This window comes from Artibeus jamaicensis, unplaced genomic scaffold (assembly GCF_021234435.1).
Source record: "Artibeus jamaicensis isolate MK-2021 breed Jamaican fruit bat unplaced genomic scaffold, CSHL_Jam_final contig_2259, whole genome shotgun sequence".
NCBI lineage: Eukaryota > Metazoa > Chordata > Mammalia > Chiroptera > Phyllostomidae > Artibeus > Artibeus jamaicensis.
In genome coordinates this window covers 6,874,561-6,900,916 of record NW_026521468.1, presented here as the reverse complement: position 1 = coordinate 6,900,916, position 26,356 = coordinate 6,874,561, and the positions used below count along the sequence as shown (strand labels likewise).

At 65.1% G+C, this 26,356-nt stretch overlaps 2 protein-coding genes across 15 annotated transcripts; one reads left to right on the top strand and one right to left on the bottom strand.

Annotated features, from left to right (window-relative positions):
• Positions 1-9,441, bottom strand: TMC8 (transmembrane channel like 8). 6 transcript variants are annotated; one of them, XM_037157982.2, is made up of 17 exons: positions 9,369-9,441; positions 8,003-8,069; positions 7,258-7,519; positions 6,995-7,143; positions 6,536-6,685; positions 6,155-6,237; positions 5,495-5,631; positions 5,010-5,157; positions 4,550-4,720; positions 4,109-4,245; positions 3,024-3,147; positions 2,286-2,383; positions 1,905-2,088; positions 1,627-1,757; positions 1,375-1,533; positions 898-948; positions 1-468 (listed from the first exon to the last, which is right to left on the bottom strand). In XM_037157982.2, exons 3-17 carry the CDS (start codon positions 7,416-7,418, stop codon positions 117-119), a joined length of 2,235 nt encoding a protein of 744 aa, XP_037013877.2. In that variant the 5' UTR covers positions 7,419-7,519; positions 8,003-8,069; positions 9,369-9,441; the 3' UTR covers positions 1-116. The 6 variants fall into 6 exon arrangements, with proteins under 6 accessions (XP_037013877.2, XP_037013880.2, XP_037013879.2 ...); XM_037157985.2 differs by having other exon boundaries at positions 1,627-1,685; XM_037157984.2 differs by lacking the exon at positions 9,369-9,441 and adding an exon at positions 8,286-8,660.
• TMC6 (transmembrane channel like 6) lies at positions 8,125-23,445 on the top strand. Of its 9 annotated transcripts, none has more exons than XM_053660502.1 (23): positions 8,125-8,212; positions 10,066-10,137; positions 11,755-11,885; positions 11,985-12,152; positions 12,303-12,460; positions 12,623-12,718; positions 13,073-13,231; positions 14,185-14,290; positions 14,417-14,504; positions 14,682-14,939; positions 15,235-15,425; positions 16,365-16,509; positions 17,527-17,682; positions 18,096-18,247; positions 18,343-18,424; positions 18,633-18,730; positions 19,371-19,463; positions 19,724-19,799; positions 20,181-20,620; positions 20,776-20,952; positions 21,069-21,147; positions 22,401-22,468; positions 23,121-23,445. In XM_053660502.1, the coding sequence occupies exons 4-23, from the start codon at positions 12,109-12,111 to the stop codon at positions 23,269-23,271; spliced, it is 2,817 nt and encodes a 938-aa protein (XP_053516477.1). In that variant the 5' UTR covers positions 8,125-8,212; positions 10,066-10,137; positions 11,755-11,885; positions 11,985-12,108; the 3' UTR covers positions 23,272-23,445. The 9 variants fall into 9 exon arrangements, with proteins under 9 accessions (XP_053516477.1, XP_053516476.1, XP_053516478.1 ...); XM_053660501.1 differs by lacking the exon at positions 8,125-8,212 and adding an exon at positions 9,364-9,451; XM_053660503.1 differs by lacking the exon at positions 8,125-8,212 and adding an exon at positions 9,650-9,736.
• Positions 23,446-26,356: the final 2,911 nt, after the last annotated feature.

Genomic DNA, 26,356 nt, shown 5'->3' with positions numbered 1-26,356 from the left:
TATATTTATAAACTGTATTTATAGGTTCTCATACTAATACATTATGGACATTATAAGGCAACAAAACAGAAAATTTAAAGAAATGAAAGTATAAACTACTAACACAAATTTTGTCTTCATGCTGCCCTTGGGTGTGTGAACCCACTTTGGGGCGCCCACTGGGAGGCCGTGGTCACAGGGGGCAGGAGCGTGGGGCAAGGGGTACTCTGGGGTCGAGCTAAGGGCTGCACGTCGGGCCTCGGCCCTGCTAGGAAGAGGAATCTATGGGAAGAACCCGCGGGAGGGTGAGGGTCTGGGGGACCTGGGGCCCGGAGAGCCCGGGGAGCCGGGGCACGGGAAACCGGGGCAGAAGGATCGCAGGCGCGAAGATCGAGAGAGAGGGGACTCAGGCCCCAGAGAGTCACCGAGGTCCGGCTCTGGCAGCAGCCGCGACAGGTCCTCCACCAGGTGCCACTTCTCCTGGACTTGCTGTAAGGGAGCGCCCGGCCGGTTACGAGCCGCAACGCCCCCTCCGGTAGGCCAGGCCTGGGCCGGGGCAGCTTCCCGGCAGCTGATCCGGGGCGTGGCCCGCATCCCGCTTGAGGCCCCGCCCCGGCGCAAGCCCCGCCCCCCAAGGGACTAAGTCCTCAGACCTACCTCCCAAGCGGCCACGCCCCGTAAAGTGCCGTTCCCGCCCAAGAACCTCAAACAGGGTCCCGGCCCCGCCCTCAGCCACTCTCCCGTTAAGCCGTGGTCTTCAAATTTAAGGCCACATCGCTTTGTCTGGCTCCTAGCTTGAGGCCACGCCTAGCCCGCCCCGCTCCACCCTCCTCGCTTCTATTCCCAGCCTGAGACCACACTTCCCGGACAATGGCTCACCCGCGGTGGGTGGCCTCTCCCCGGCCAGCGGACACTCACCCACACCAGCTGCTTTCGGAGCCCCTGGATGGCTCTCGCCTTGGCCTGAGACTGGGAGACGCACACGGTCAGGACAAGGCTTTGGATAGAGGGGGATCCAAGTTCATCACCCCCTGCTTCCTCCCTCCCCTCCCAAGTCTCTCAAAACCGCCTCCTGGGGTCCTCTCTTTGCCCCGCCCTCCTCCCACCTGTGTCCAGCCCCTCTCCTCTGAACGACCACAAGGACGGCAGGTTTTCAGCGCGTGCACCAGGCCCTGTGGCTCCCCGGTGGTCAGGGGAGGCCCCCAGGGGGCTGCTCGTGGGCACAGGGCGAACCCCCAGGCCCCTGTCTTGAGCCCTATGCTCCGTATTTCTGGGGTCCGCCTCCCTGGGCTCCCCTCGTCTGGCTCTGGGATCCCATGAGACTGGCTGGCAGTGCCCTGGGAAGGACCCCCACTCCTCGGTACACCCTCCCTTTGCCCCCCTCCTGAGACACACCTGAGCAGGATGAGGAGGGGAAAGCTGAAGGCGTGGGAGCCCAGGTAGTGGAGGGCTTGCTGGCCAAGGGGTGGCAGCTGGAGGGCCACCAGCTCTGGGACCACCTGCCAGGGGGCCGAGTAGTTGGCGAAGAGGCCGCAGTCCCAGGAGGAGTGGATGCTGTGGAGAGACAGCCGGAGGGGGGTGGTGGTCAGGGCCCCAGAGAGGAGCAGCCGGCCCGTCCCTCAGCCTCAGCCCCTCCGCTCTCCTCACCTGCTGACCACATAGCCCAAGGGCACGGTGGCCAGAAGCAGGCCCAGGATGAGCACCAGCTGGAAGAAGAAGGTGGAGCTAGAGGCTGTGAATCGCCGAGGGGACACCTTGGAGTTCCTCAGGAGGTTGTACTGGGGAGCAAGTGACAGCGATGGGTCTGTCAGCAGCACCCAGGAGTCAGGCCCGGGGCAGGGGGCATGGGGGGCACAGATGAGACGTGAGCCCCCTCCAGGGGCCGCCAGGGGAGCCCTGCTCCCTCCCAGCCTGCGAGCCCGCACCTTCTTGATGTAGAAGGTAAGGAATATGAAGATGCTGTTGAGCAGGGGCAGCAGGGGGCAGAAGAAGAGGCCCATCCAGGTGACCGTCTGCCCCGCCACGATGTCCAGCACGTTCTTGGGCACCAGGAACTCCTCCCGGTCCAACCAGGCCCAGAACCGGCCTGAGAATCGCTCCACCAGCAGCCTGGGCACAGGGAGGGTTCAGGGGTCACTGCCGGGGAGGGGCCTGTGGACCACATCCACCAAGGCCACGGCGACGGGCCGTCCCACACTCAGTCACAGGGACACACGCATGTAGAACCACCCACCCTTGGCTGCAGCCACTGGCTGTCCCAGAGGCGCCGGGTCACCCCAGGGGGTCCCCACAGGGTGAGGGCTCACCTCCGAGGCAGACTGACGAGGAAGGTGAAGGCCACCGTGAGCAGGAAGTTGAAGACGCTCAGCTTGTACAGCTCCTCCCCCACCAGGTTCTCCCAGCACTGGTGCAGAAGGGCCCCTGTCACCACCCATGGTCCCAGCCACCCCTCACCCACCGCTGGGGGGCGGGGGGCTTGTGGCCAGGAGCCTTGGTTAAAACGTAATATTATTGCTACGTTAAAACCTGGGCCTCGCCCTGGCTGGTGTGGCTCAGTGGGTGGGGCATCACACCACAAAACAAAAAGCTGCTAGTTCGATTCCCGGCCAGGGCACATGAAGGATTTCGTCCCTGGTGGGGGCCCGTATGAGAGGCAACCAATCAATGTTTCTCTCACACATCTATGTTTCTCTCCCTGTCTTTCTCCATCCCTCTCCCTCTCTCTAAAAATAAATAAATAAAATCTTAAAAAATAAGAAAACAAAACAGCCTGGGCCTCAAGGATAAGAATTACATACGTGGGGAAACCCACAAGCCAGGGCCGCCAGGGTGCAGTGTAGAGTGAGGCCAGGGGCGCCCCCTGGAGGTTTGCTGTGGTATGGAAAGCGCTACCCACAGCCTCTCACCAAAGTGAGACCTGGAGATGGACCAGCAGATCAAAGGGGCGAGGAGATCAAAGGCGCGGGGTGGGGGCGGAGGGGCGGAGGGGGGGAGGGGGAGGAGAGACACTCAAAGGGACAGGCCCTGACGGAGCCACCAGCCACCTGGTAGTCACAGGCGTCGTAGCCGTAGGACTCACAGCTGGTCTTGTTTCTGCCGATGCACAGAATGGTCTGGCCCAGCGAGAAGGAGAACATGCCCAAGCTGGCCAGCTTCAGCCCCACGCACCTGGGGATGGGGGCTGTGTCAGGGCAGGGGCTCAGGTCTCCCCTGGGCCCAGCGCCCCCTAAACCCAAAGTGTGTTCCCAGAATCTTGGTCCCCAGAGGATTCGGGGGAGAAGGGTTCTGTTTTCAAATCAGCGTGGGGACACTGCCCAGTCCAGCCGTCCTTTCCCCAGGCCCTGCCTGGAGATTCACAGGCCTTCGTGGGCCCTTCATATCCTTAGTGCTGGTGAGCTCGTCCTTTCTCCCCCCGCCTGGTAACGTGCAGCCCACCCACATGGCCTCGAGCATCGCAAACACGCGCAGGCGTGCTCCTGAGGAGTTTTAAGTGTGTGCTGGGTCACACAGGGACATGGGGAACCCCACTTCATCCAAGGCTGGTGCACGGCGGGCTGCTGGCAGTGGTCCTGCTGAGGGAGCTTGGTTGGGGAGGGGGTGCACAGAGGGGCTGTGGGTCCACAGTAGGACCCGACCAGGGGTGGGGAGACTGTGGGGCAGAGGGGGGCTGGTGTTGGAGCCTGCACCCTGCGGGCGTGGGGAGCTGGGCCTTGGCCGAGGCGCTTGGTCCCTGTAAGCCTGTTTCCTCATCTGCCAAAGGTTCTCCCAAAGGGGAGAACCTGCCAAAGGGGATGAGGATGGTTCTGACTTCACAGGTCACACGTAGGGTTGTTGAGGTTCGGGGTGTAAGCCCTTGGGCACAGGGGAACTGTGTGTACCCCCCTTCCAGGCTTCCCGTGTGTGTGAGGTGGCAGCACAGCTGCCAGACCCTCTGACAGGCCGGTCCTGGGCTCACTCTGGGCGGAGTGGCCCAGGGTGGCTCAGAGTGGGGCCCGGGCGGTGCCTGTTCTGGAAGCACCTTCCCTCACCTGGAGACAACCAAGATGGGAAACAGGACGCAGCTCTTCACGTGCCTTCCTGCCTCCCCCCCACATGGGGTCCCGCCTGTCACCCCAGTGGTGGCACTCACCAGACAAGGGTGAGGTTGACCTCGGTGTTGGGGGAGTAGTTCCCCAGCTGGACCAGGAACACGAACAGCAGAGGACCAACAAAGTTGACCAGGGAGATGACCCCGGGGGGCAGGTACTGGAGCAGCACAAACAGGGACTGGGGCAGCACAGACAGAACGGTCGGGGTGGGCGCCATGAGCTGGAGGTGCCCCGGCGGCTCCCCCACCCCGCCACCCCTGCAGGCCACTCTGGGCCAGGCCCTGCGGCTGGAAGCCCACAGGCTCCAGCAGCATGGTGTTGAGAGATGGCCAGAGGGAGAGCCAGTGTGCTTGGGCCATGAACTGGGGCAAACGGCTTTAACCTCTCTGAGCCTCAGTTTCCTCATCTGCAAAGTGGGACCAGCCAATCTCCTCCCCCAGTTCTATCCAGGATTAAATAAACACATGTCAGCGGCTTGGTACCTCCTTGTTGTCCTGAGAGTACTTGGTGGCCTGGAAGATGGCGCTGACGGCCCCGACCACCAGGAGCCCCATGAGCACGTTGACCCACAGGTAGCTGAGCAGGCGCCAGGCTCGCTGGGCCCGGGTCTGCTGCTGCATCAGCAGGAAGCGCTGCGCCTCCTCCAGCTCCACCTGCCGTGGGGACGGAAACAGAGGCGGGCGGGGCTGACCCCGGCTGGTGGCACACGGAAGGGGAGTGGTCAGTATTCGTGGGGGACAGGCTGCCAGGACGGAGGCCGGGTTTGGGTGCCACTGGGACGGGCCCGGGACGGCGGCTTTGGTCTAGACCGCTCCTCTGCGCACTGAGCAGGTGGGCCAGTGAACGTGCCCGCCCACACACCCCTGCATGCATGTGCCCACCCCCCCACACACAAGTACCCACACTCTCTCCCTCGCCCAGCACGCCCACACTCACGCGCACCTTGAACTCATTGCTGATCTCGTGCTTCTTGATGGTGACCGCCTCCTGTCCCCGGAGGCAGAAGTCCCAGGAGGAGAAGACCTTGGCGCTGAGGGGAGACCTGTAGTCCTGGCCCAGGAACAGCTTCTGAGGCAGCCCCTCCACCATCCTGCAGGGGCAGCAGGCCAGGGCCTGTGAGGGAAGGGCGCCTCCCGCCCGCCAGCCACAGCCTGGGCTGGAGTCTGGGGTGGGGCGGGAAGCCTCTGGCGGCCCTAGGGGCAGGCTCTGGCCTCAGCCGGGGAGGGGCGTGGGGCAAGGGAGGCGGTGGTTCCTGTCTCTGAGGTCTGCAGATGGGGACACAGAGTTTGGGCCCTGGAAGCACCTGGGAGCCTCCCACTGGACAGGAGCTGGGGCCTTCTTGCTACCTTGGGGGCACCACACTAAGGGAGGGGTTTACAGGGAAGCCCCCAGCCCATTAAGAGGTGGACACAGGGCCCCACTCTCACCGCTGCAGTGTCCCACAGAAGCAGAGGAGCAGGGAGGCCAGTGGGCTCAGCAGGTAGGCCAGGCGGATGCTGTAGGCGGAGCCGCTCTCAGGCCCTGCCCGGTAGGCGCCGTAGAAGAGGTAGGTGTTGTTGAAGGCCTGGGGATGCGGGTGTGGGCAGCTGAGCCGAAGTGCCCACTGGGCTGTGTGCTGTGCTTTTCACAGATTAACTCACTGACTTTCACAACAGCCCGTCGGGCAGGGAGTAATAGCGCCTACATTTCACAGAGACTCAGAGGGGCCAGGGAACTTGCCCAAGGCCACACGGTTTTGAAAGAGAGAGTGGACCAGAACACTGGAGCCTGAATCGTAGCCACTCAGTGGCTTTCAGGGACGAGGATGGGGTGGTGCTTATCTCAGAGGCCTGGACATTTGTCCTGTCTTGTTCTTTGTCCTCTCACACCAGCTGGGCCCTGAGAGCTATGGACACGTGTCCCAAGGCCTGGCTTGTGTTCGGTGGCCTCTCTCTGACCCCGTCGCTGGCCCAGCCAGCCTGTCTGTGTAAGACTGTCTCCCTAAAAGCCAAAACGTCCTTGGAGAGGTGGGAGGTCTGTTAGACTGGGGTCCCCTGAGGCCAGGTCCCTGGGTTCCCAGCCCATCCGCCACGACAGAGCCCACTTACTCTGCCAGTTAAAATGTTCCAGAGCTGATCGTAGAAATGGAAAGCACCGGTCTGGGGCTCAGGGCCACCAGGGCACTGGAGGGCTGTGAAGGAGGAAGAGAGGGCCCATAGGAAAGGGCCCTCAAGGCATTAGGGAGACCCTGCCCCCCCACTCCATAGACCCCCAACCCCGGGAGGGGTGGGGCGCCAGCAGGACTCAGGCTGTGTCAGGAGGTGCTGCCGAACAAAGGCCGGGCCAGTGGAGTCCAAGGGCTGGATCCGAGTGGGAGGACACCCAGGGCTGGGACACAGGGTCAGGGCCGTGCCCACACTCTGAGCCTTGGGCCAGCCCAGGGCGCAGATCAGTTCTGGTCACTGTGCCCTCGTGGGCCAGCCACTCACTGAAGTTAAGGGCGGGGCTTGGATCCGGGGGGCGGAGCCAGACCAGGGGCAGCAGCACGAAGCTGGAGGTCAGAAGCAGGGTTAGGAGGTTGAGCATCAGCAGGAACCGAAGGAACGTGAAATAGGACTGGATTCCGGTGCCAAAAAGGCCTGTGAGAGGAAGCGCAGGGGGACCAGGGAGGCCCTGAGCTCGGTCCCAGCGAGAATCCCTATCAGGGTCCTGGGACCCGGGCCCCCACTCCCCGCCCCCCGGCTTAACGGTACCGTCCTGGAGGCCCCTCTAACAGTACCTCTGACAGCCACCAGGGGGGTGCCGCCGTCCACCGAGGTTCGCCCCAGCTCTGGGGATTGGCTGGTGGGGGCCGAGGAGGGCCGTGGCCAGCGGGATGCCCTCCTCCCGTTTCTAAACTGGACACCGAGACCCCAGAGCGGGGAGGCGGCGGTGGGCGCAGGTCTTACCCCCGATCTCGTAGAGGGCCCCCTCCCAGAGTCCAAAGCCCCGCGCCAGCCTCCGCGCTGCCTCCCCCAGGCGCCTTCCCGCGGTCGAGCGCCTTCGCCGCCACCGCTGCCGGCTCGAGGTCTTCGCCCCCTCGGGCTCCCGCAGCTGCCTGGGGTGGGTGGGGACCGGTGCCCTGAGTCACCCACTGCGCGCGTCCCGACCCGCAGAGCAGCGCAACAGGGGGTTTCCACCCGGCCCTCTGCGCCCACCCGGCGGCACCCACCGGACCAGGCGCCTGTCCACCATGGCGTAGGGCAGCGTCCGCACGGGCGCCCGCGAGCCTCGCAGCCGCTCCATCTCCTGCTCCCAGAGCTCCTCGGCCCCGGGCTCGGGCGCCGGCTGCCCGTGGGCCTGCCCCGCCTGCCCCGAACCCGGTCGCAGCATCTCGCCGGGCCGTCCCCAGGAGGCACGAGGGACGCCTGTGGCCTAAGTCAAGGTCTCCAGGGTCTCGGGCGTGGCGTGCCCAGACTCCAGGAGAAAGAGTCCTGGTGGAAGAGATCTGGCCTCAGCCCCCCGTCCACGTCCCAAAGCCACATGGGGCCAGGGGCCTCAGTTTCCCCATCTGCCAAACTGGGACAAAGGCGGAGAGGGCAGGGAAAGAGGGGACCCTCAGGGCCCGAGGCAGGGCACAGGGGGGCCAAGGCCTGCTCTGCCTGCCGCTGGTGCAGCGCATCCTGGGGAACCCGTTGGCCACAGGAAGTTCCCACACCTCCACAGGTGCAGCTTCTCCTGGCAAGGAGCTCGGAAGCTGTCCCTGTCTGGCACCCAAGTTTCCGGGACCTGGTACCCTGCAGCCCACTCCCTCCAGTTTTCTATTTTGTGCTTCTGCCCCCATAACTGGGGGTCTGCTGGGTGCTCCCACCTGCCCCCACGACTGGGACCCTGGCTCCTGCCCCAGGAGCCACTGGACCTCCATTCTCTCTTTGTCCCCTCACTCAGTTTCCACCCCCACTCTGCTCCCAGCTCACCTGCAGACAAGGGAACAGGTGACCCGAGGGGACCCCTTCAGACTGGCTCCCTGCACGCCTGGCAGAGCTGTGAAGAGCCCAGGGCAGGGGGGTCACATGACAGGAACCCCGGCCTCCACCGAGGTCCCGCCTCCACCCCCCACCTGCCCCAGTTTCCTCTGCTTTCCACTGAGGCCGGCACTTCCTGCAGATTCGGGGCTCAGGCTGCAGGTGAGCAGGGGGGCCGCTCGGACTCCCTGGTGCGCGCTGGGCAGGCTCAGCCCTTCCCCTCCTCAAGTGGCACCTGGACCAGCTCAGGCGGCCCCAGGGGACCCCCGGCTCCTGCGGCTGCTGCTCCCCAGGCCCCCGGGACCGAGTGGCAGTTCGGAGCCTCGCCAGCCCTGGTCCTCCGCCTTCCAGCCTGGGGAGCTGGGACCTGGCCTGCTCGGGCCTGCTGGGCAGCTGCCGCCACGGGGCCCGGTTCTTATCTGCTGGTCGCCAGGGGCCCCGGCTTCGCTGGGAGGGCAAGGCAGGACAGTGACTTATGATGGGTGGGCCCCATCACATCCGGCTGAGGTATTGCCTAACTTCCCACCCGTCACTGTCCCCCTTGCCCAGGCCTTGGCCCAGCACTCTGGGTGGACCCTGTTCATGCTCTGTGTATTAAGAAGCGTAAGAGGCACCGGGCCGTGTCTCTCTCCTGGGGTCCCCCAGGCCCTCCCCACCACCTTTAGAGCTCAGTTAGCTCATTGTTTGGCTCCAGCAGCTCGTCTGCCTCCCTGCCCGGCCCCTCCCGGTTTTCCAAGTCCCTCCTCTACGCCAGGCCCCAGGGTGGGGGCTGCTGCTGGGCCCGCGGAGGGTCAGAGAATTGGGGGAGAGGAGGCAGATGGGCAGGTGTGCCTGGCAAGTGCTCAGTCCAGGAAGGCCCCTCAGAGGAGGCGACTTTCCAGCTGGGTGTGCTGTCCTGCATGCACAAGGGGGCGGGGGTAGGGGGCAGGCCTGGGCCCCCATGCTGAGATCGGCCTGAGATGACCCACCCGAGGACCACGGGACGGCTGCAACACGGCCCCCTCCCCCTCCCCCCTGCCTCAGCCCCAAGACCCCCATTGCACCAACTCCCCGATGGGCACCATGTGCCCGCATTCGGTCGTCCTGGCTTTGCCCGCCCCTTCCTCCCTCCTGGGGCCTCTCCTCCCTTTTCTTCCTGCTCCCGCTGGCCCTGCTCACCCCTCATGGCTTCTCCCAGCCTGGGACAGGCCCCGCCACCGCCCCAAGCCCACCCCCTTTCTCTAACCCACGCAGCCTCCCCACTGTCCTTTCAGACTTTCTCCAAGCCAGACTCCAGGGCAACCCCCAGGGGGACACGACTCGGGCTTGGGGGCCACACCTGGGAGCCGATTCACTGGCCAGCCTCATTTTCCTCCTCTGCAAACGAGGGACACCCGTGCTTAGGAGCCTGGCCTGTGAGGGGTAACAGAAAACAGCCATGGGGACTGTCACTGTGCCGGTCTCCCCTGCCTCGTCCCCTCCTCCCCACCTAGCACACAGGAAGTGCCGCAAGTCTTGCCCGATCACCAGCAGAAGCCCCGCCCAAATCTGGAGCCTGAGATAAGGGAGGCTCTGCCAGCCTCTGCCCCCGCCTCCGGCCCGGGGGGTGTGTCTCAGAAGGAAGGGCTCACCCAATCCAGCGGCACCAGCGCTGTGTCCCCGGGGCTCTGCAGCACCTGCTATTTCGATAATCACCCTGGGAAGTGGGTGGGTTTGCAGTTATTGTCCCCATTTGAAATTTGGGAACACAGTCCTGTAGAAATGGGGGCTCCACCCAGAGACTGGAATAAACACCGACAGTCGGGCCTTCAGCCTGCCCAGACCTCAGGGTGGGGCTCGAGGAGGGGTCGAAGTTGGCAGGGGAGGGCACAGCTGCCAGAGGAGCCCAGGGCAGGGGTGGGGTTCACCCCTGGGCCAAGCCAGGTCACGTGATGCCACCACGTGGACCCCGCTGGGCGGTGCAGCTCCCTCTGGCCCAGGTCCTTCCCTTGGCCCTGGGAGGCTTCCTCCCCTTGACCCCGAGGTCCCTCCCCCAGGTGGTGGAAACCCAGCTTCGGGACCCGGCAGCCCCGTCTGGGACAGGGCCCCTCCTCCCTGATGCCTCCCAGGTAAGTGCCCCGATCTGGGGCCTGGGGGAGGTGCCCCCGTCCTCCCAGCCCCAGTGGTCCCTGGTGGCTGGGCTGTCCAAATTCCTTCGGGCCCCTGGGGCCACTGGGTCATGAGCCGCCCCCCCTCCCACGTTATCTCCTCGGATTCGCCTGGGTGTCCCGACTTTTGACTTTCTCAGGAGGGATGGGGGCTGGGGAACTGGAACCCCCAGCCCGCTCCAGCTGGCAGGCAGCACCCAGAAGGGGGCGATGGTGTGAGCCGGGGTCTGGGGGGGGGGGAGGAGGCAGGGCTTCACAGGCCAGTACCGCCCACCGCCCGCAGGGAGGGGAGGGTGGCCGCCTGGGCCGAGGGGCTCCTGGGCTGCTCAGGCCCTGGGTGAGGAGGCTCAGCTGCTCTCCGCAGACTTGCTGCTGGGTTGGGGTTGCCAGAAAGGGCCCCGCCCCACCCCTCCCTACCTGGCTCAGGGCTCAGGAATGGTGTGCCCGGAAACTCAGGAGACCTGTGCCGACCTGAAATAAGGGCCAGGGCGCCCGCCAGGTGCCAGGCGGAAGTGAGTCCTGCACGGTGCCCAGGTGGGCCCAGGAGAGACACATCCTGGGGGGGGGCGGGGAGGCAGTGGGGCCACCTCCTGTCTCCCTGTCCCTCCCACCCCCACAACCTGTGTGGAGAAGGGGCGTGTCTGGGTGCCGGTGGATCAGGGCTTGGGACAGGCCGTCTGCAGGGTTCCGGCTCCAGGGACTGGACTGGGAAGCACCCGTGAGCACCCTGCAGCAGCTCTGCACCCCAGTCCGAACCCTCTCTGCTGGTTTCCCCATGCTGTGCTCCCACTGGAGTGGGGAAGAGGCTTGGGGTGCCCGGGGTCCCGGGCTCAGAGACTGGACTTCCTGGGTGCCCCCAAGTGAGGGGGACACAGGCGGGCACAGCCCTCGCAGGACCTGTTCTGCCTGGGCACCCGGGTCTCACCCAGGAAGCCCCCTGGGATGAGTCAAGTCTCCTGAGTGCTGGGGAGGGGGGGTTGCGAGGAGAGGAAGGAGGGGGCAGGACTGACCCTGGCCGGGCCTGGGTGATGGGGCAGGGCCCTGCAGGCCTCCGCTGGCGGCTGGGAGCTTGCTACCCCCGCCCCACTCCCACGGGGAGCGGGTGAGGAGCCCAGACAAGGCTGCCCTGGTCCCAGTTGTCCCAGGGACGGCCGAGCCCTCTGCCCGGACAAAGGCAGACAAAGGCCGTCTGTTTCATGCCCCTCCCCCGCCGGCTGCCCAGCCCACTGGCCCTGGGTGGCCGAGTGGAGGGCCAGTCTCCGGAGAGCTGCTTGGTTGCAGGCGGGGGCGCAGTGACTGCTGTGTGTGTGTGTGTGTGTGCGCGCGCACGCGTGTGCGCATGCCGGGGGGAATGCTGGCTGGGTGGGGGGCCCAGCTGGAGGCAAGTCATCCCCTTGGGCCCGGACTGGTGGGGGGGTGGGGTGGTGAGGATTTCCTGTGAGAGGAAGTTCTGCAGGGTTATGGGGAGGTCTCAGGAGCTGCCCTGACCTTTCCCCTCAGGAGGGCAGCGTCCCTGGGGCAGAACCCTAGGGCTGGAGGGCTGTGTCCACAGCACCCCGCCCCTTCCCTATTTCCCAGGGCCTGGGACCTTCAAGCAAACCGGCGCAGACCGCCCTTCCTTCCTCTGTCCCGCACTGCCCCCCACAACACGTGCAGCCCCCCTGCTCGCCCTGCACTCTAGAAGGGGCCGTCCTTCAGTCCACTCTGGAGTGAGTTCATTGGGGGCGCTCACTTGACCTTGCAGTTTTTGTGGGTGGGGGCAGGGCAGGGGCTAGGGCAGCCTGGGCAGTGAGTGGCCCCTCCCACAGTCCCCAGGGAGCCAAGGCCAAGGGCAGGGCAGCCCTCTCCTCTCATCAGCTGGACAGCAGGAGGCTTCCAAGGCTGCTGGCGGCCAGGCTCTGAGCTGCTGCGGGCGAGGCGGGGGCAGCAGACATGGCCTTTGTCCTCGATGTCTCTGAGACCCCAGAGGACCAGGGGTAAGTGCTCTGGAACTGTGGGGTTGTGGGCAGGGACGTACCGTCCACAGGAGAGGCCGTGTGGACCATGGCCTTTGGGAAGGGGCAGGCTGCAGGGGCGAGGACTGGTCAGCCCGAGCTGGGCCTCCCACCCCCTGCTTCTCACGGCAGCAGCTGGGAGCCCAGCCCCGACGATGAGAGCGAGGTGCACCACTCCTTCCACCAGCTGATCCGGGAGCAGAGCCAGAGGGCGGCCGAGGAGGGGCTGGAGCTGCAGCCCCTGGGCCTGGGGGCCGGGACCCTGGGGGCCGAGACCCTGGGGGCCGCAGGTGAGCCCACCGGCCCAGCCCGCCACCTGGCCAGGCCCTCAGCCCCCTCAGCCTCTCGGATATCCTACCTGGCAGCCTGGCAAGCGGGGGCGGGGATGGAGTGGGGGAACTGCTGGCCGGCAGCATCTCCAGGCTCTCTGGACAAGTCCTTCTGCTTGCTAGGCAGTGACCGCCAGGCCCTCCTGGGGCCCGAGGACGCAGCTGTCCACAGTGCAGCCACGCTCCGCATCTTGGCCAGCATGCCCAGTCGCACCATTGGTGAGTGAGTGGGACCCTGTGCCCTCGGTCCTGGTGTTGACCCCAGCCCCTGCTCCCCAGGCCCGGCCGGGTTCTCCAGGGGACCCGTGTCCCTCAGGGCCAGGCCCTTTCGGCTCCCGCCCCACCCCGTCTGCGGCCGGCGGAGGCCCAGCGCAGTCCCATGCAGCCTCGGTCCTGGTAAAAACGACTCCAGGGTCGTCAGAGGGATAAAAATAGGCTGCTGGGAACCCAGCAGCATCTGAGGTCTCTCATAAAAGGACTTCCTGGGTGCTGGGAGGGGCGGGGGTGGCGCTGCCTTCCTGTGAGAGTGGGCGTCCAGGCCAGGCCAGCGCTGACCTGCCCGGGCTTCTGCAGGCCGCAGCCATGGCGCCATCATCTCCCAGTTCTACAATCGCACCGTGCAGCTGCGGCGCCGGGCCAGCCGGCCGCCGCTCGGCGACCTGGGGCACTCGGCCCGGCCCAGCCTCCGCCTGTACGACCTGGAGCTGGACTCTACGGCCCTTGAGGAGGAGGGTGAGTGAGGGGGCAGGTGGGGCTGGCCAGGGTGGGGGCTGGGGGCAGCAGACCCAGGGACCCCTGCCCTGGCGGTGGGCTCACCTAGTTGGGGCTGTGCACCTGCCACTGGGGCAGAGACGTGCCGGCCTTTCAGGCTGCAAAGGGTTTGGCTCTGGCTGGCAGACCCCCAGAAACGTTTGTTCACGTGCCCCTCACCGTCTGATGAGCTCTGGGCTGTGACGCAGCTGGGCAGACCAGACGATCGTCTGCCCGGTGAAACAGAGTGGTCCCCGAGTCCACGGAGAAGCAGGCAGTTAAGGCTCAGATGAGGGCAACAGAGGGAAGGTGATCTTCCGGAGACCATCCTGAAACTGTCTAGCCTAGAGGGCTCCAGGGAGGCTTCCTGGAGGAGGTGACACTAGAGAGGGCATGTGCAAGGGCCCTGAGGTGGGGACATGCCTGGCTGTGCCCCTTGGACTCTGACCCCCAGGCCTTGGGTACCCCCTTGGGGCCTTGCCCCTGTTTCCCCCCACGGTTTACCCAAGGGCCCCGCTGGGGAGGACAGAGCAGTGGAGGGGGGTCAGGGCTCTACGATCAAGGGGACTGTTCCAATTTTACTCTGCAAACCAGGCCAGGTGCCATTTCTTATCTGTAGCTTCCCCCCAGGGTGGGAGGTGAGGGGAGTGAGCACCCCAGTTCTTGTGCAGTATCTGCTGGTTGGGCGGGTGGGGCTCTCAGGTCAGTGGTGGTCAGAGTGAGGTGCTTGTGGGGGGCCAGGAGGAAGGTGTGGGTTCAGGAGAGGGGGTACTGGGAGGATGCCGAGAACTTAACGAAGAGGGTTTATGGGGTGGCCTGTGAGGCAGGTGGGGAGGGGTCTGGGGTGGGGCGGGCAGCAGGGGGGCCTGCCCGGGAGGGAGGGAGGGAGGCTTTTTCAGGGGAACCAGCAGGGCTTCCTGGTTCTGTTCTGGCAGAGAAGCGGGCCCTCCTGGTGAAGGAGCTGCAGGGCCTGACTCTGGCCCAGCGGGACCACATGCTCCGGGGCATGCCCCTTGGCCTGGCTGAGAAACGCCGCCTGCGGTCAGTGTCCACCCTCCTGGCTGGCGGTGGGCGAGAAGGGCCGTGAGCCTGTTGGAAAGGGGGGTGGCCACCAGGAGGGAGTTGGGTCCTGTCCCGGTCCAGGCCCGATGCTACCTCTGTCCACAGAGAGGAGACCCGGACCCCGAGGGGCAAGCAGCGGGGCCGTCCCAGGTTCCCTTCCTGCTGCAGCCGGTTCCCATACGCCCGAGTCCCGGTAGGAGCCCCCAGGCTGGCCTGCCACTGGGGATGGGGCTGGGTGGCCCGGTGGCTGGGGGTGGCCGTTGGTCCTGCCTGTGGGGTGCCCTGGCCTCCGTCTAGCTGCGCCCCCACCACTGCCCCTGTACCTCCACTCTGGCCAGCCCCGGCCTCACCTCTGTGGCTGTCCCCGCAGGCCTTGCACCACCTGGGGCCCGGGCTGCTGCTGGGGCTCCGCGGCCTGGCGCCCTGGCACTATACCCTGAAGCAGATCGGGGGCCAGTTCGGCTCCAGCGCGCTGTCCTACTTCCTGTTCCTCAAGACCCTGCTGGCCTTCAACGTGCTGCTGCTGCTCCCCCTGCTGGCCTTCGTGGTCGGCGTGCAGGCCGCCTTCCCGCCTGCGCCCCGGGGCCCCGTCCCCACCTTCACCGGCCTGGAGCTTCTCACTGGTGGGGTGAGGGCTTGGTGGGGCGGGGCGCCCTCTTGTCCCAGCCTCCCCTGGGGGGACCCCACCCTCACCCAGCGAGGTGACTCCTGGTGGGCCACAGTCAGCTCCCCTTGTCGTCCCATGTCAGTGGGGCCTGGGAAGACCAGGACGGCTTCGGCCTCTGTCTGCCTCTGTGCCTCCTTGCTGGCCCTGCTCTGGCCCGCCCCCTTGGGCACCCACCCTCCACCGCTTGGAGTCTGAGGGGGCGTCAGGTGTGGGGAAGGGAGAGAGTCCCTGATGTGGCCGGGTTTCCTCCCTGTAGGGCCGCTTCACTGACACCGTCATGTACTACGGCTACTACAGTAATGTTACCCTGAACCGGCCATGCGCCAGCCAACGGGATGGCGACCAGTGCGCCCCTGAGGCAGCCAGCCTGCCCTACAGCATGCCCCTGGCCTACCTCTTCACTGTGGGTGCCGCCTTCTTTATCACCTGCATCACCCTGGTGTACAGGTAATGGCCCTCCCCCTGTGGACCCGACTTGTAGCACCACTGATTTATCCACCCATCCACCCATCTGTCCATCCATCCATCCACCCATCACTCATCCATCCACCCATCCACCCACCCATCCATCCACCCATCCACTTATCCATCCATCCATCCATCCATCCATCCATCCATCCATCCATCCACCCATCCATCCACCCACCCACCCACCCACCCATCCATCCACCCATCCATCCCCCTCCATCATTATATTATCCATCACTCCATCCTTTCATTTATCCAGCTACCCACTCATTCAACCACCCACCCATGGACCTCCCTCCCACACTTGCAGTCACAACCTATCTACCCCATAAGCATTCTCTGTGCTTAATTCAGGGCAAGAAGGTGGATGCGCCTGGTGCCTGCCCTTAAGGAGCTTGCCCTCTGGGGGAGAAGGCGGGCCAGTGAGGAGGCTTGGGTGTGTGGCCGGGAGTGGGGCACACACCCAAGGGAGCACTGGGGGAGGAGTCAGGCTGGCTTCCAAGGAGAGGTGGCACTTGCCTCAGAGGGGGCAGTTAAATAGGAATGGGCAGGGAAGAGGGGGAAGGCGTACTGGGTATTGGGAGGCAGTGCACAGGTCCTGAGGTGAGCAGCATCTCCTTCAGCCATGTTCGACCAGGAGCGGCTGGCCTGTCAGTGGGGAATGGAGCCTGACCCCTTTTCCACCTGCTGTGGCTGGTGGGCACTGCCTTTGGGCAGGGCTGACGCAGAGTGACGGAAGGCCCCCACCAGGAGGCCAGGGGCTGGGCTGGAGGGGTGGGGCAGTGGCGGGCTGGGCCAGGGCCAGCAGGGCTCCTCCCAGGGTACGGTGGGATCTGGCTACCATCCTGCTGTGGTCTCCCCGGCCCCTGCCCCCTCGCCCTCATGGTTGCCCCCCCTCCCTGGCTCTGTGTGCCACAGCATGTCCCGCTCCTTCGGGGAGAGCTACCGAGTCGGCAGTGCCTCCGGGGCCCATGCCGTCACTGTCTTCTGCTCCTGGGACCACAAGGTGACTCAGAGAAGGGCCTCCCGCCTGCAACATGACAACATCCGGACGCAGCTGAAGGTGAGCCTGCCCGAGGGCCCCTGCCCCACCCTGATCCGGGGCACCAGTCCCAGCCCACTCGGCTCCCAAGACTGGCCTGCGGGCCCTTCAGGGCGGGACAGCCAGAGAGGTGCTGTGTGTGGGCTGCACGTGGGGTGTGGGGGTGTCGCCTTGCTCTCAGTGACCTGGCCACCGCTTCCCAGTCCCAGAGACTGGAGTGAGCACTCAGATGCTCGCGGGTCTGTGCCTGTCCACGCCCCTCGTTTGGGGCTGCCTCTTGCCTGCGGGCAGCTGTTAGTGCCCACAGCCCTCAGACACGCAGGAGCCAAGTCAACGGGAAACTTTGCCCCAGTGGGCTTTGGTGGGCGTGCGCGCTCAGGGGTGACCTGTGACGGCAGCCTGCCCTCCGTCCTGTGGGGACTCAGTGTGTCCACCCCCCAACCCCGGCTCTGGGCTGCAGAACCAGGGGCTGGCACTCCAGAGTGAGAGGGTTAGGTTTGTTCTGGGGTCCCAGTGTCCTCGGTCCCTGGCCAGAACAGGCCCTAGGGGCCCCTGCTGGGCCGCACTCCCGGCTCATCACAGTAGCCCAGGGCCATCGGCCAGCCTAGGATCGACAGAGGAGACTGAGGCCCAGAGGACCAGGCCCTTGTCCAAGGCCCAGGGCGGCAGGGCAGCAGAGCTGGAAACATCACCGCCTTTCTGGGTGGGGCTTGTGCTGCAGGACTGGCATGGGGGGGCTCCCATGGGGGCTGCGTCACAAGCCGCAGGGCAGCTCGGGAGGTGGGAGAGGGTAGGTTGGCCTCACGATGCAACAGGAGCTTCGAGTCAGGAGGCAGGGGGACCCACAGGGTGGGTGGGGACCGAGGGCAGGGCTCAGCCTTGGGTCCGAGGTCTGTGCTCTCTGTGTGGAGACAGGCCTCAGAGCTGGGGGAGGGGCAAGCGGTGGTTTTGGGGGCGGGAGGGGCCCCTTGGCCCCTCTATCCCCCGCACCAGTACACCCTCCCGAGCGCCCCTCCAGGCCGACCTGCCGTTCTACAGGAGCTGCTGGCTGAGTGGCAGCTGCAGCGCCGCCCCAGGGGCCTGTGTGGACGGCTGCGCCGGGCGGCTGTGCTGGCGCTCGCGTGGCTGCTGTGTCTGGGGACCACGCTCGGGTGCACCGTGGCCGTTTACGCCTTCTCTGAGTTCACGATCAAGGTGCCAGGACAGGGCGGGTGGGCCCGGGGGCTCTGGCCGTGGGACCAGAGTCCCGCTGCTCCGGACCCAGTCCCCAGCCACCGCCATGCACACAGCCCCCGCCCCCACCCTCAGGGCCTCCTTTCTCTCGCCCTCCTCACGCCCTTCCCCATTTTCTTTCCTCTTGTTTTCTCCTCTGCTGGTCTGACTTTTCTTTTTCCGACGCCTGTGACCCACCCCCCTTCCTGTGCGGTTTCAACAGGAGGCCCGGGGTAGATGTATCTCAGGGGAACTGCGGCCGGCCTGTTCCACCCCCTCCTTCCGCTGCGGGACCCCGCCCCACAGCCCCCCACCCCCAGGCCACCAGGGGACCCGGCCCCGGCCCCTGGATGGGGCGCCTGCGGTGACCACCGCCCCTCCCTCTGCCCCGGCAGAGCCCAGTGTCTGCAGAGCGAGAGGGGGCGCTGCTGGGCCTGCCCTTCGTGGTCGGCCTCCTGAACCTGGCGGCGCCCTACCTGTACCGGGGGCTGGCCGTCCTGGAGCGGCAGGACTCCCCTGTGATGGAGGTGTACGTGGCCATCTGCAGGTAAGGGCCCGGTGGAGCAGGCGGGGCTTCCCGGGGTGCGCCCTCTGCCCCCCAGGCGCCCCTCCCTCAGCGTGCGGGCCCCTCGCCCTCCGCAGGAACCTCATCCTCAAGATGGTCGTCTTGGGGATTCTTTGCTACCACTGGCTGGGCCGCAGGGTGGGCGCCCTGAAGGACCAGGTGAGCGGGGGTCTGGGTGGCGCTGGGGGAGTGAGGGGCTGCGCTGGTCGGGGCGGGGGCGGGGGCGGGGGTGGCCCCGCACTGCAGCGCTGCTTCCCAGCCTTCCGGGGCCGGGCCTGCAGGCAGGCTGGAGGCCCCAGGCGGGCTGCGTGGGCCAGCGGGCGAGCGGGGACCCCTGCGGCCCCAGGGCTGAGCCTGTGGCTTGCAGTGCTGGGAGAACTTCGTGGGCCAAGAGCTGTACCGCCTCGTGGTGACAGACTTCCTCTTCACGCTGCTGGACACGCTCTTCGGGGAGCTGGTGTGGAGGTGAGAGGCCCCGCCCCCTGGGCTCCTGGGGGGTGGGGCCTCCACCCGCAGGCGCCCATCCTCACCTGCGCGGCGGGGCCGGGCCCCCTGGGAGGTTCTCTGGCCTCTGATCTCCCTGCGACGGGCTGGACGTCTCCACCCTAGACAGCTTTCGGAAAAGATGGTGAACCTGGGAAACACAGGTGGGGTGTAACCTATTCTTAGGCGGGAAGAACAGACGGACCCCGGGGCGCGCCGCAGCCTCAGTGCGGTGCGCGGGGGGAAGGGCAGGGAGGCGCGGGCGTTTGGAAGTGCCTCGCCGGCCGCGGGGCAGGCGCTCGCTCTTCCCGCCTTTTTATGTTTTCTTGGAGAACATGTGAACGTGGTAATAACGTAGATGTGCAACGCGTGATGCCAGTTGTGCGTGTTTGTGCTTGGGGTGGGGGTGGTATCTGTTTGTACTCAGGAAAAGGACGGAGATGAAGCCAGCTGGGGCTTGGAGACCCTCAGCGCAGGGACCCCAAGGTGCCCTGTCCCCTGGACATGGGCCGGGTGCCCTTGGCCTGCGGCTCACCCTCTGGGTGCCCTCCTCCAGGGGTAGGGACGGGGTTGGTCCCCGGGATCGGCCCCCCCGGGTGACCCTGCAGCTCCTCCGCCCCAGGCTCATCTCTGAGAAGCAGCTCAGGAGGGGAAAGCCTGAGTTTGACATTGCCCGGAACGTTCTGGAGCTGATCTACGGGCAGACCCTGACCTGGTGAGCATCCTCCAGTCCCCCCCACTGCCCCCCCCCGGGGTGGCCGCACCCCTTTGCCTTCGGGACCAGGCAAGGCCCAGCGCTGGGATGCTGGGGCAGCCTGGGCCCTGACCCCGCCCCTCCCGGGGCACCCAGTCTGTGGCCCGTGGTGCTGCGTCCTTCCTGGCCTGGGGTTGGGGGCAGGCGAGGGCTTGGGCAGGCTGTTCTCACCCCGCTGGCCCTGGCCCCTGGCCCGCAGCTCCCCCTCCTCCCCTCCCTAGGCTGGGGGTCCTCTTCTCGCCCCTCCTGCCCGCAGTGCAGGTCATCAAGCTGTTGCTGCTCTTCTATGTCAAGAAGGTAGAGGTGGTGGCTGGGTCCCGGGAGGGCAGCAGGCCACGGGGGCGTGGGGGGCCTGGGCGGGCCGCTCGGCCGGCAGCCTCAGAGTTCTGGGACTTGGGACCATTCCTCTGACCCACGTGGTGTGGGGCTGGCAGCCTGGGGCCACTCTTCGGGTCATTGCCATGGCCCCTCCGCCAGCATCACTGCCTTTGGCAGGCTGGGCAGCGCCCCTCTGGGCCCGGGGTCATGACTGGGTGCCATGTGCCCCAGGGGTCACTCTGAGCCCCAGGCCCACTGGCAGTGGGAAGTGGCCTCGGTCCTGTGTCCTCGGGCCAGAGTGCTTGGTGGTGAGAACAGGCCATTCCATTCTCTTGGCCCTCCATTTCTTTATCTGAGCAGTGGGGACAGTATCCCTGGGGGACAGCCGGAGATGGCGTTCATAAAACGCTGGCCCAGCAGACCTTGGATCCGTGGAGGTGGCTGCATACAAGTGACCCCAGACAAGCCGTCCCCACGTGCCTCGGTCTCCCCTCTGTAAATGGGGTGTGGCTGGTGCTTCCTGAGCCTTGGGCTGAGATTCGAGTGTTTGCCTCTCTGTTGCCCGCCCTGTCCTGGGGTCCCACTCAGGCCTCACCACTCTTCCCTTGGGGGTCCTGGGGAAAGGAGTGTGGCTGGGTGGTGGCAGAACGCAGCCTTTGTCCCCAGACCAGCCTGATGGCCAACTGCCAGGCACCCCGCAGGCCCTGGCTGGCGTCTCACATGAGCACCGTCTTCATCTCGCTGCTCTGCTTCCCCTCCTTCCTGGGCGCTGCCATCTTCCTCTGCTACGCCACCTGGCAGTGAGTGGGCGCCGGCCTTGGGCCCGGTGGGTGCCCCCAGGGTGCGGGGAGGTGCAGCCCGGAGACCCCGCGGGCTGCGGCTGGTGGCCACGGTTTGGGGTGACAGGGAGGCTGCTTCTGCCCGGCCGACGGCTCAGGCCACCCTTGCCCTGCAGGGTGAAGCCCTCGGACCTCTGCGGGCCCTTCCGGACCCTGGATACCATGTATGAGGCCGGCAAGGTGTGGGTGCACCGCCTGGAGAGGGCAGGCCCCAGGGTCTCCTGGCTGTCCTGGGTCCACCGGTACCTGGTGGAAAACACCTTCCCTGTCTACCTGGTGTCGGCCCTGCTGCTGTGAGTGTGGGCAGGGGGTGGGCGGGGGAGGGCCCCCACCCTGCAGCCCCCCTCCACCCCGGCTCCTGCAGCGGCCCAGCCTGACCACCGGCTGTCTCCCGGCCCATCCCTGGCAGGGCCATGATCTACCTCAACATCCAGGTGGTGAAGGGCCAGCGGAAGGTCATCAGCCTCCTCAAGGAGCAGATCAGCAACGTGAGTGCCCCTCTCACTGTCCCCACCCAGGGGCCACCCGCGAGCTCGCCCCAAGGCCCCCCAACCTGGGCTGTTGAAAGGATTTGGTTGCCAAACAGATTATGCCATTGAAGATAATGGAGTTTGCACTAAGCGGAGAGGCAGACACGAGGCAGCAGGGCCCCCGGGCCCAGAACACCTGACTCCAGCCAGCCGCACAGGAGAAAGGCGGCGTTTCGGGGTGGGGACCCGTGTGGGTGTGGACAGTCTCTGTGAGGATTTCTGAGACCCTGCAAGTGGCTTTGGGACCACCCGGGGACCCAGGTGGAAACCCGGACCCTGTTCAGCAGTCTCATCTTGCAAATGATTAAAAGAGGGTCAGGATCAAACCATCCTTATTAAGCTCCGGGCAGTTTGCCACTGAAGAGGGAGAGGCAGGTGGGCCAGGAATCGGGGAAGCCCCTGCCCCGCAGGTGCCGTCTCCACCAGCCCCCGTCTCCACCCGGTCCTTGGCCGGTGATTCGCAGTGCAAGTGTGAAGCTGGACTGCGGCCTTGCACCCCCGTCCCTCCTGCCTGGTCTGGGCTGGCCGCTCAGTGAACATGGGGCAGCAGGTCTCTGCTGTTCATGTTCAGCTTTGACAAGAGCCCCGGGTTCTCCCACGCCGTCCCCAGGCCCGGCCGGCTATCGCTGGCTCTGCAGCTGGGAGGCTGTGGGCCAAGGGGAGCAGCGGCCTCTGGGAGGCGCAGGGGCAGAGTTCTGTCCTGGGGCTTCCAGGAGGATCTGTTCCAGGAACCCAGTGAGGCCTGTTTTGGATCCCTGACCTCCCGAACGAAAGGGGATAAATTTCTGCTGTTTCAGCCACTAGGAGTTTGTAGCAATTGGTTGGAGTGACAGCAGGAACTTACACAAGCCCCTTGACTCAGACATTCTCATCCCCCCCGTTACAAACGTAGGGAGGACAGAGCTGCACAGGCAGCACTGGTATGGGGGGGCCAGTTTTAGATTGTCAGGCTGGCTCTGGCCCCGCACTAGGCAGCAGGTCCCCTTTCCCTTTTCACCTTGGCCACTGGGAAGCCTAGACATGCACAGACGTCCACAGCCTGGCGCTAGGTTGTTCCAGAGTGGGTGCCTCTTTCCCTCTTCTTTAAACTTTTTTCGCCTGTGACACTGCACACTCCCTGGAGTGTCCCCAGGAGCCGTCTGGAACAGGGTGGTTCAGGGTATAAGGACAGCTCTTCTGATCTCTTAGCTTTTGTGTTCTGGTGTTTCTAGGAGGGGGAGGACAAAATCTTCTTAATCAACAAGATTCACTCTGTCTGCGAGAGGAAGGACAGGAGCAGGTGAGGGGCTTTGGGCAGGTGGGGCCACTCCATGTGAAGTCGGGGGTGGGAGGGCGGTGGCTGCTGGCTCCCTGGGGGGCTCTCAGCCTCTCCGAGCTGCTCTGCCCGCCTTCCCCACTTCCCTCACCAGGTGAGTGGGGCACTCGAGGGAAGAGGAAAATGGTCAAGTTTGGTGAGAAAGAAAAAAACAGAAGTGAAAGAGCAGGGTGCAGGGGGAAGGGTGGGGCTGGGCTCCTCATGCCCTTTCCCTCCTCTCTTCCCCACCCCCTCCCCTTCTTTGTAAGTCAGGGGACAGCCGAGGTGGCAGTCTGAATTGCCAGTCCGAATTGCCCTGGCCCCCGTCCTCCCTGGGGGCCACACCCGAAACTTGGAGGTTCAGCCTTGGTGGCCCGGGGCCTGCAGGAGGGAGCCCGCCTCTCACCCTTCATCCCCGTCACTTGTGCTAAAGCCCAGGGGAAGGGAGATGAGTTCACTTTCCTGCTGCGTAGACAGACAGACAGACCTGGCCAGGGGCGGGGCTCATGTCTGCAGGACCAACGTCACCCTCCATCAAGCCCTTCACTTCTCAACGCTGGGAGGAAGCTCTGGGTGTCCTGCCCCGGCCAGGCTCTGGGGGCCTCAGCAGCTGCTGGCTGACTTCCCTTTCTGGCAGGGCTGGTAGGACCCAGGCAGCTGCGACACCCCCGGCCATGGATGCAGACAATTGGGACCCCTGGCAGGACAGCTCGGGGCCCAGCAGCCCTGCCTCTGCTCACGGTCTCGGCTCGGTTCCCACAGCTCTGCAGACGCAGACCCCAACCTGAGACTGTGCTGGCTTCTCTGGTGACCCTGCTGGGACATCACGGGCCAGGTGACAGGACTCTGCAGCCTGTCCAAGGCTGGAGTCAGAGAGTCCACAGTGGGGCTGGGGTGCCCCCAGGGGACCGCACCCTGCCTGGTACTCTATTTATTCTGATTAAACATGTTTTGCAAAATGGGCCTATCTCATGGGAGCCTGTGTTTGTGCCTGGGTGGGCCTGCCTCCCACTGCCCTAGGGACTGCATGCTGCCCCTTCAACTCCTCCCCTTACTGGCTCTTTGGGGTTCCTCTCTTGTCACACAAGGGCCCTTAGCAGCCTCATCCAGTGTCCAGGTTCTCTGTGGGGCCACTCCACATGCTGGGCTGTTGTTCCAATAGCGACAAACTGGGCTCCGTCACGCAGCACAGAGCGCCCTCTGCTGGCCAAGCTCCAGATGGCAGGACCGATGCATCCCAGCTTGAGCACCACCTGATCAGCGAGAGCCTGGGGATGACCCAAGCCTGCAGGAACCACCCTGGGGGCATGTGTGTCCAGGGTGACAGAGCCAGCAGCGAGGAAGCTTTCGTGGTTATTGGGGCGGAGGCACATTTAGGGAGGGGCTGGGGTGACATTTCAGTCGGAAAAGAGCTGTGGGGAGAGGTGCCGCCCAGGCAGAGGGGCAGCCAGGGCCCAGGCTGGGGCAGGAGGGGTGGACGCAGGTCCCGCCAGGCTGACTGAGGAGCCTGTGGCAGGCTGTGTGCCCAGGGGGTCACAGCCGCAGGGCCCCGAGGCTGCAGGAGCTGGGGTGGAGGCACTGCGTGTCCGGCACGCGTCCAGGCACATGCCATGTGTCGATGCAGCTGGAAGCTCACCTGGTGTCAGCCTGACCCTACTGAGGTCAGGGGACGGCAGCCTCGGTGTGCATGACGTGTCAGGATCCTGGGTGTGTGGCCGATCTTAGGGACCCCTGCCAGCGGTGGGCGCTGGGTGGGCAGAGGCTCTGTGCACGAGCGCTGCTGGGGGGCCCTGGGCGGGCGGTCCGGAGAGAGCGTGGCTGACCTCGGTGTCTGGGCCAAACCTGGCCAGATGCCTCCTTCCAGTGACGGACACCAGGTGACCACTTCCAGGCTGACATGGAGTCACTGTCAGTTACAACCCACGGGGACAGGCCTGCCCAGGAAGTGATGCCAGCTGCTTCCTCCAGCACTATTCGAGGTGCCCCTGTGCTGGGACTTTGCAGCTCATTTGAGTGACTTTAAGGAGACAACCTCCGCTGACAGGGTGGACCTCACCCAATCACCTGAAAGACTGAGCAAAACTGAGTCTTCAGGAGGAATTCGCCTCGGGGCTGCCCTTGACGCGTGCCACGTGCGTGCGGGGAGGAGGCAGCCCCAGGGGGCCCGACTGAAGGATGGTCCAGCGGCCCCTGGGCCTGGGCTCTGACCCTTAGGAGCCAGTGGAGCACGGGCCACAGCCCCCACACAGAGCTCAGCGCCACGCATGGTGCAGGTTTGCTACAAGAGTCAAACCCGAGGGCTTCCTATACTTGCCGAATGAGACTGAGTGAACCACAGGGGCCTGGCGTTTCGATGTGCGGAGGTTGACAGCTGTTTTGGCCCAAGTTGACACCGTGGGCTCCGGTGAACTGTTTTCACAAGGTCCGGGTGCTGGCCACTTGGGCTGCCGTTCGGGGACAGTTGCACCCAAGCAGAGCCTGGCAACGGCGCTTGTGCCGAGGACCCAGCGGGTGAGGCTGTTTCGCTATCTATGCTCCCACCAGGAGCCGGCGTCTGTGATCCGTCCTGAATGTGGCATATGCCTGCGGATTCTTCCCAAAGTGCCTAGGGTCTCCGCCTTTTTGGCCAATGCGAGCTCAGCTCCTCAGCAGCTCAAGGGTGTCTCCTGTGTCACCGGAATCACCTGTCCTTTCTGCCTCTCGGGGAACAGGACTTCCTATGCACTCACTCCACCACCACGGAGCCCCCTGCTCCCCCCCCCTGCCGTTCCCCACGGTGCTGCCAGAGCGATTAGAAATGCTGCTCTGAACCTACCGTTTTCTTGATTCCCTCGCCTCTCCTAGTCGGTCAAAACCCCACCCGGCCGCCCAGGCCTGATGCCCTCGCCCCAGTGCTGTGCTGCCTGCCTGCCACCTCGGTGAAGCTGGTTTTCCAGAGCTGGGCGCTGGCAGCCTGCGCCCATGGTAGCCGCACGCAGGCCCCAGCCGCTGCTGCCTCCAGGCTCACGCTGCTTCAGATGGTCAGGGTCGTGGTCTGGCCTTGGTCGCCCCTCCTCTGGTCTCTCACTTTCCCTGCCGATCACAACCCACGCGGTGCTCTTCTTCTCAACTTTCTAGAGCCAGCGGCTCGCCACCACGCTGCAGTGCGACCAGGTCCTGTATTCTTGACGAAGCAAGGACTCAGGCACAGGAGCGGGGACAAGAGACAGGCCTGCTGGTCTCTGAGCAAGGAGCCACAGAGGACGGTCTCCCAGAGGCTGGCTTTGCATTCCTGCCAGAGCACAAGCCTGGCCCTGGACCTCAGCTGCTGGTCAGAGTTCCGGGTGAGCCCAAGAGAACCAGAGCATTGCGAGTTCGGACTGCCACCTGAAAGACCACGGTGACAGTGCAGATGTCTAGGAAACAGAGGACCGCCACCACGCTCTCCTCTCCCCAGGTTTCTGATGCCCAGGCTGGGGTCGCAGGTGCTGAGTGGGGTCCACAGCCCGCGGCCACAGACACAGTCCGCTTGCAGGAGTTTCCGGTCTTCAGGATGATGACGGGGAGGCCAGGCCTGTGGCATGGGCTGCTGTTCGGGGGACAGTCCCACAGAAGTGGCAGTTATCACCTGGGGCCAGAGCTCAGACACCCTGCCGCAGCTCTTGGCCACTAGGGATGAGATTTCAATGTTCACTGTAAAACCACCACGCAGACGGTCAAGTTACAAGCCAGGCGATCGAAACTTGGGGTTCAGCTAATGACACAAATGGTAAGGGTGCCACCACAGAGGCGGGGGTTTGTTACATTCAGCAGGTCGACATTCTCTCAATACATACAACGTGAAAATCGACATATGCCTTTGAAAAAGAAAAAAACCACATTTATTTCAACAGC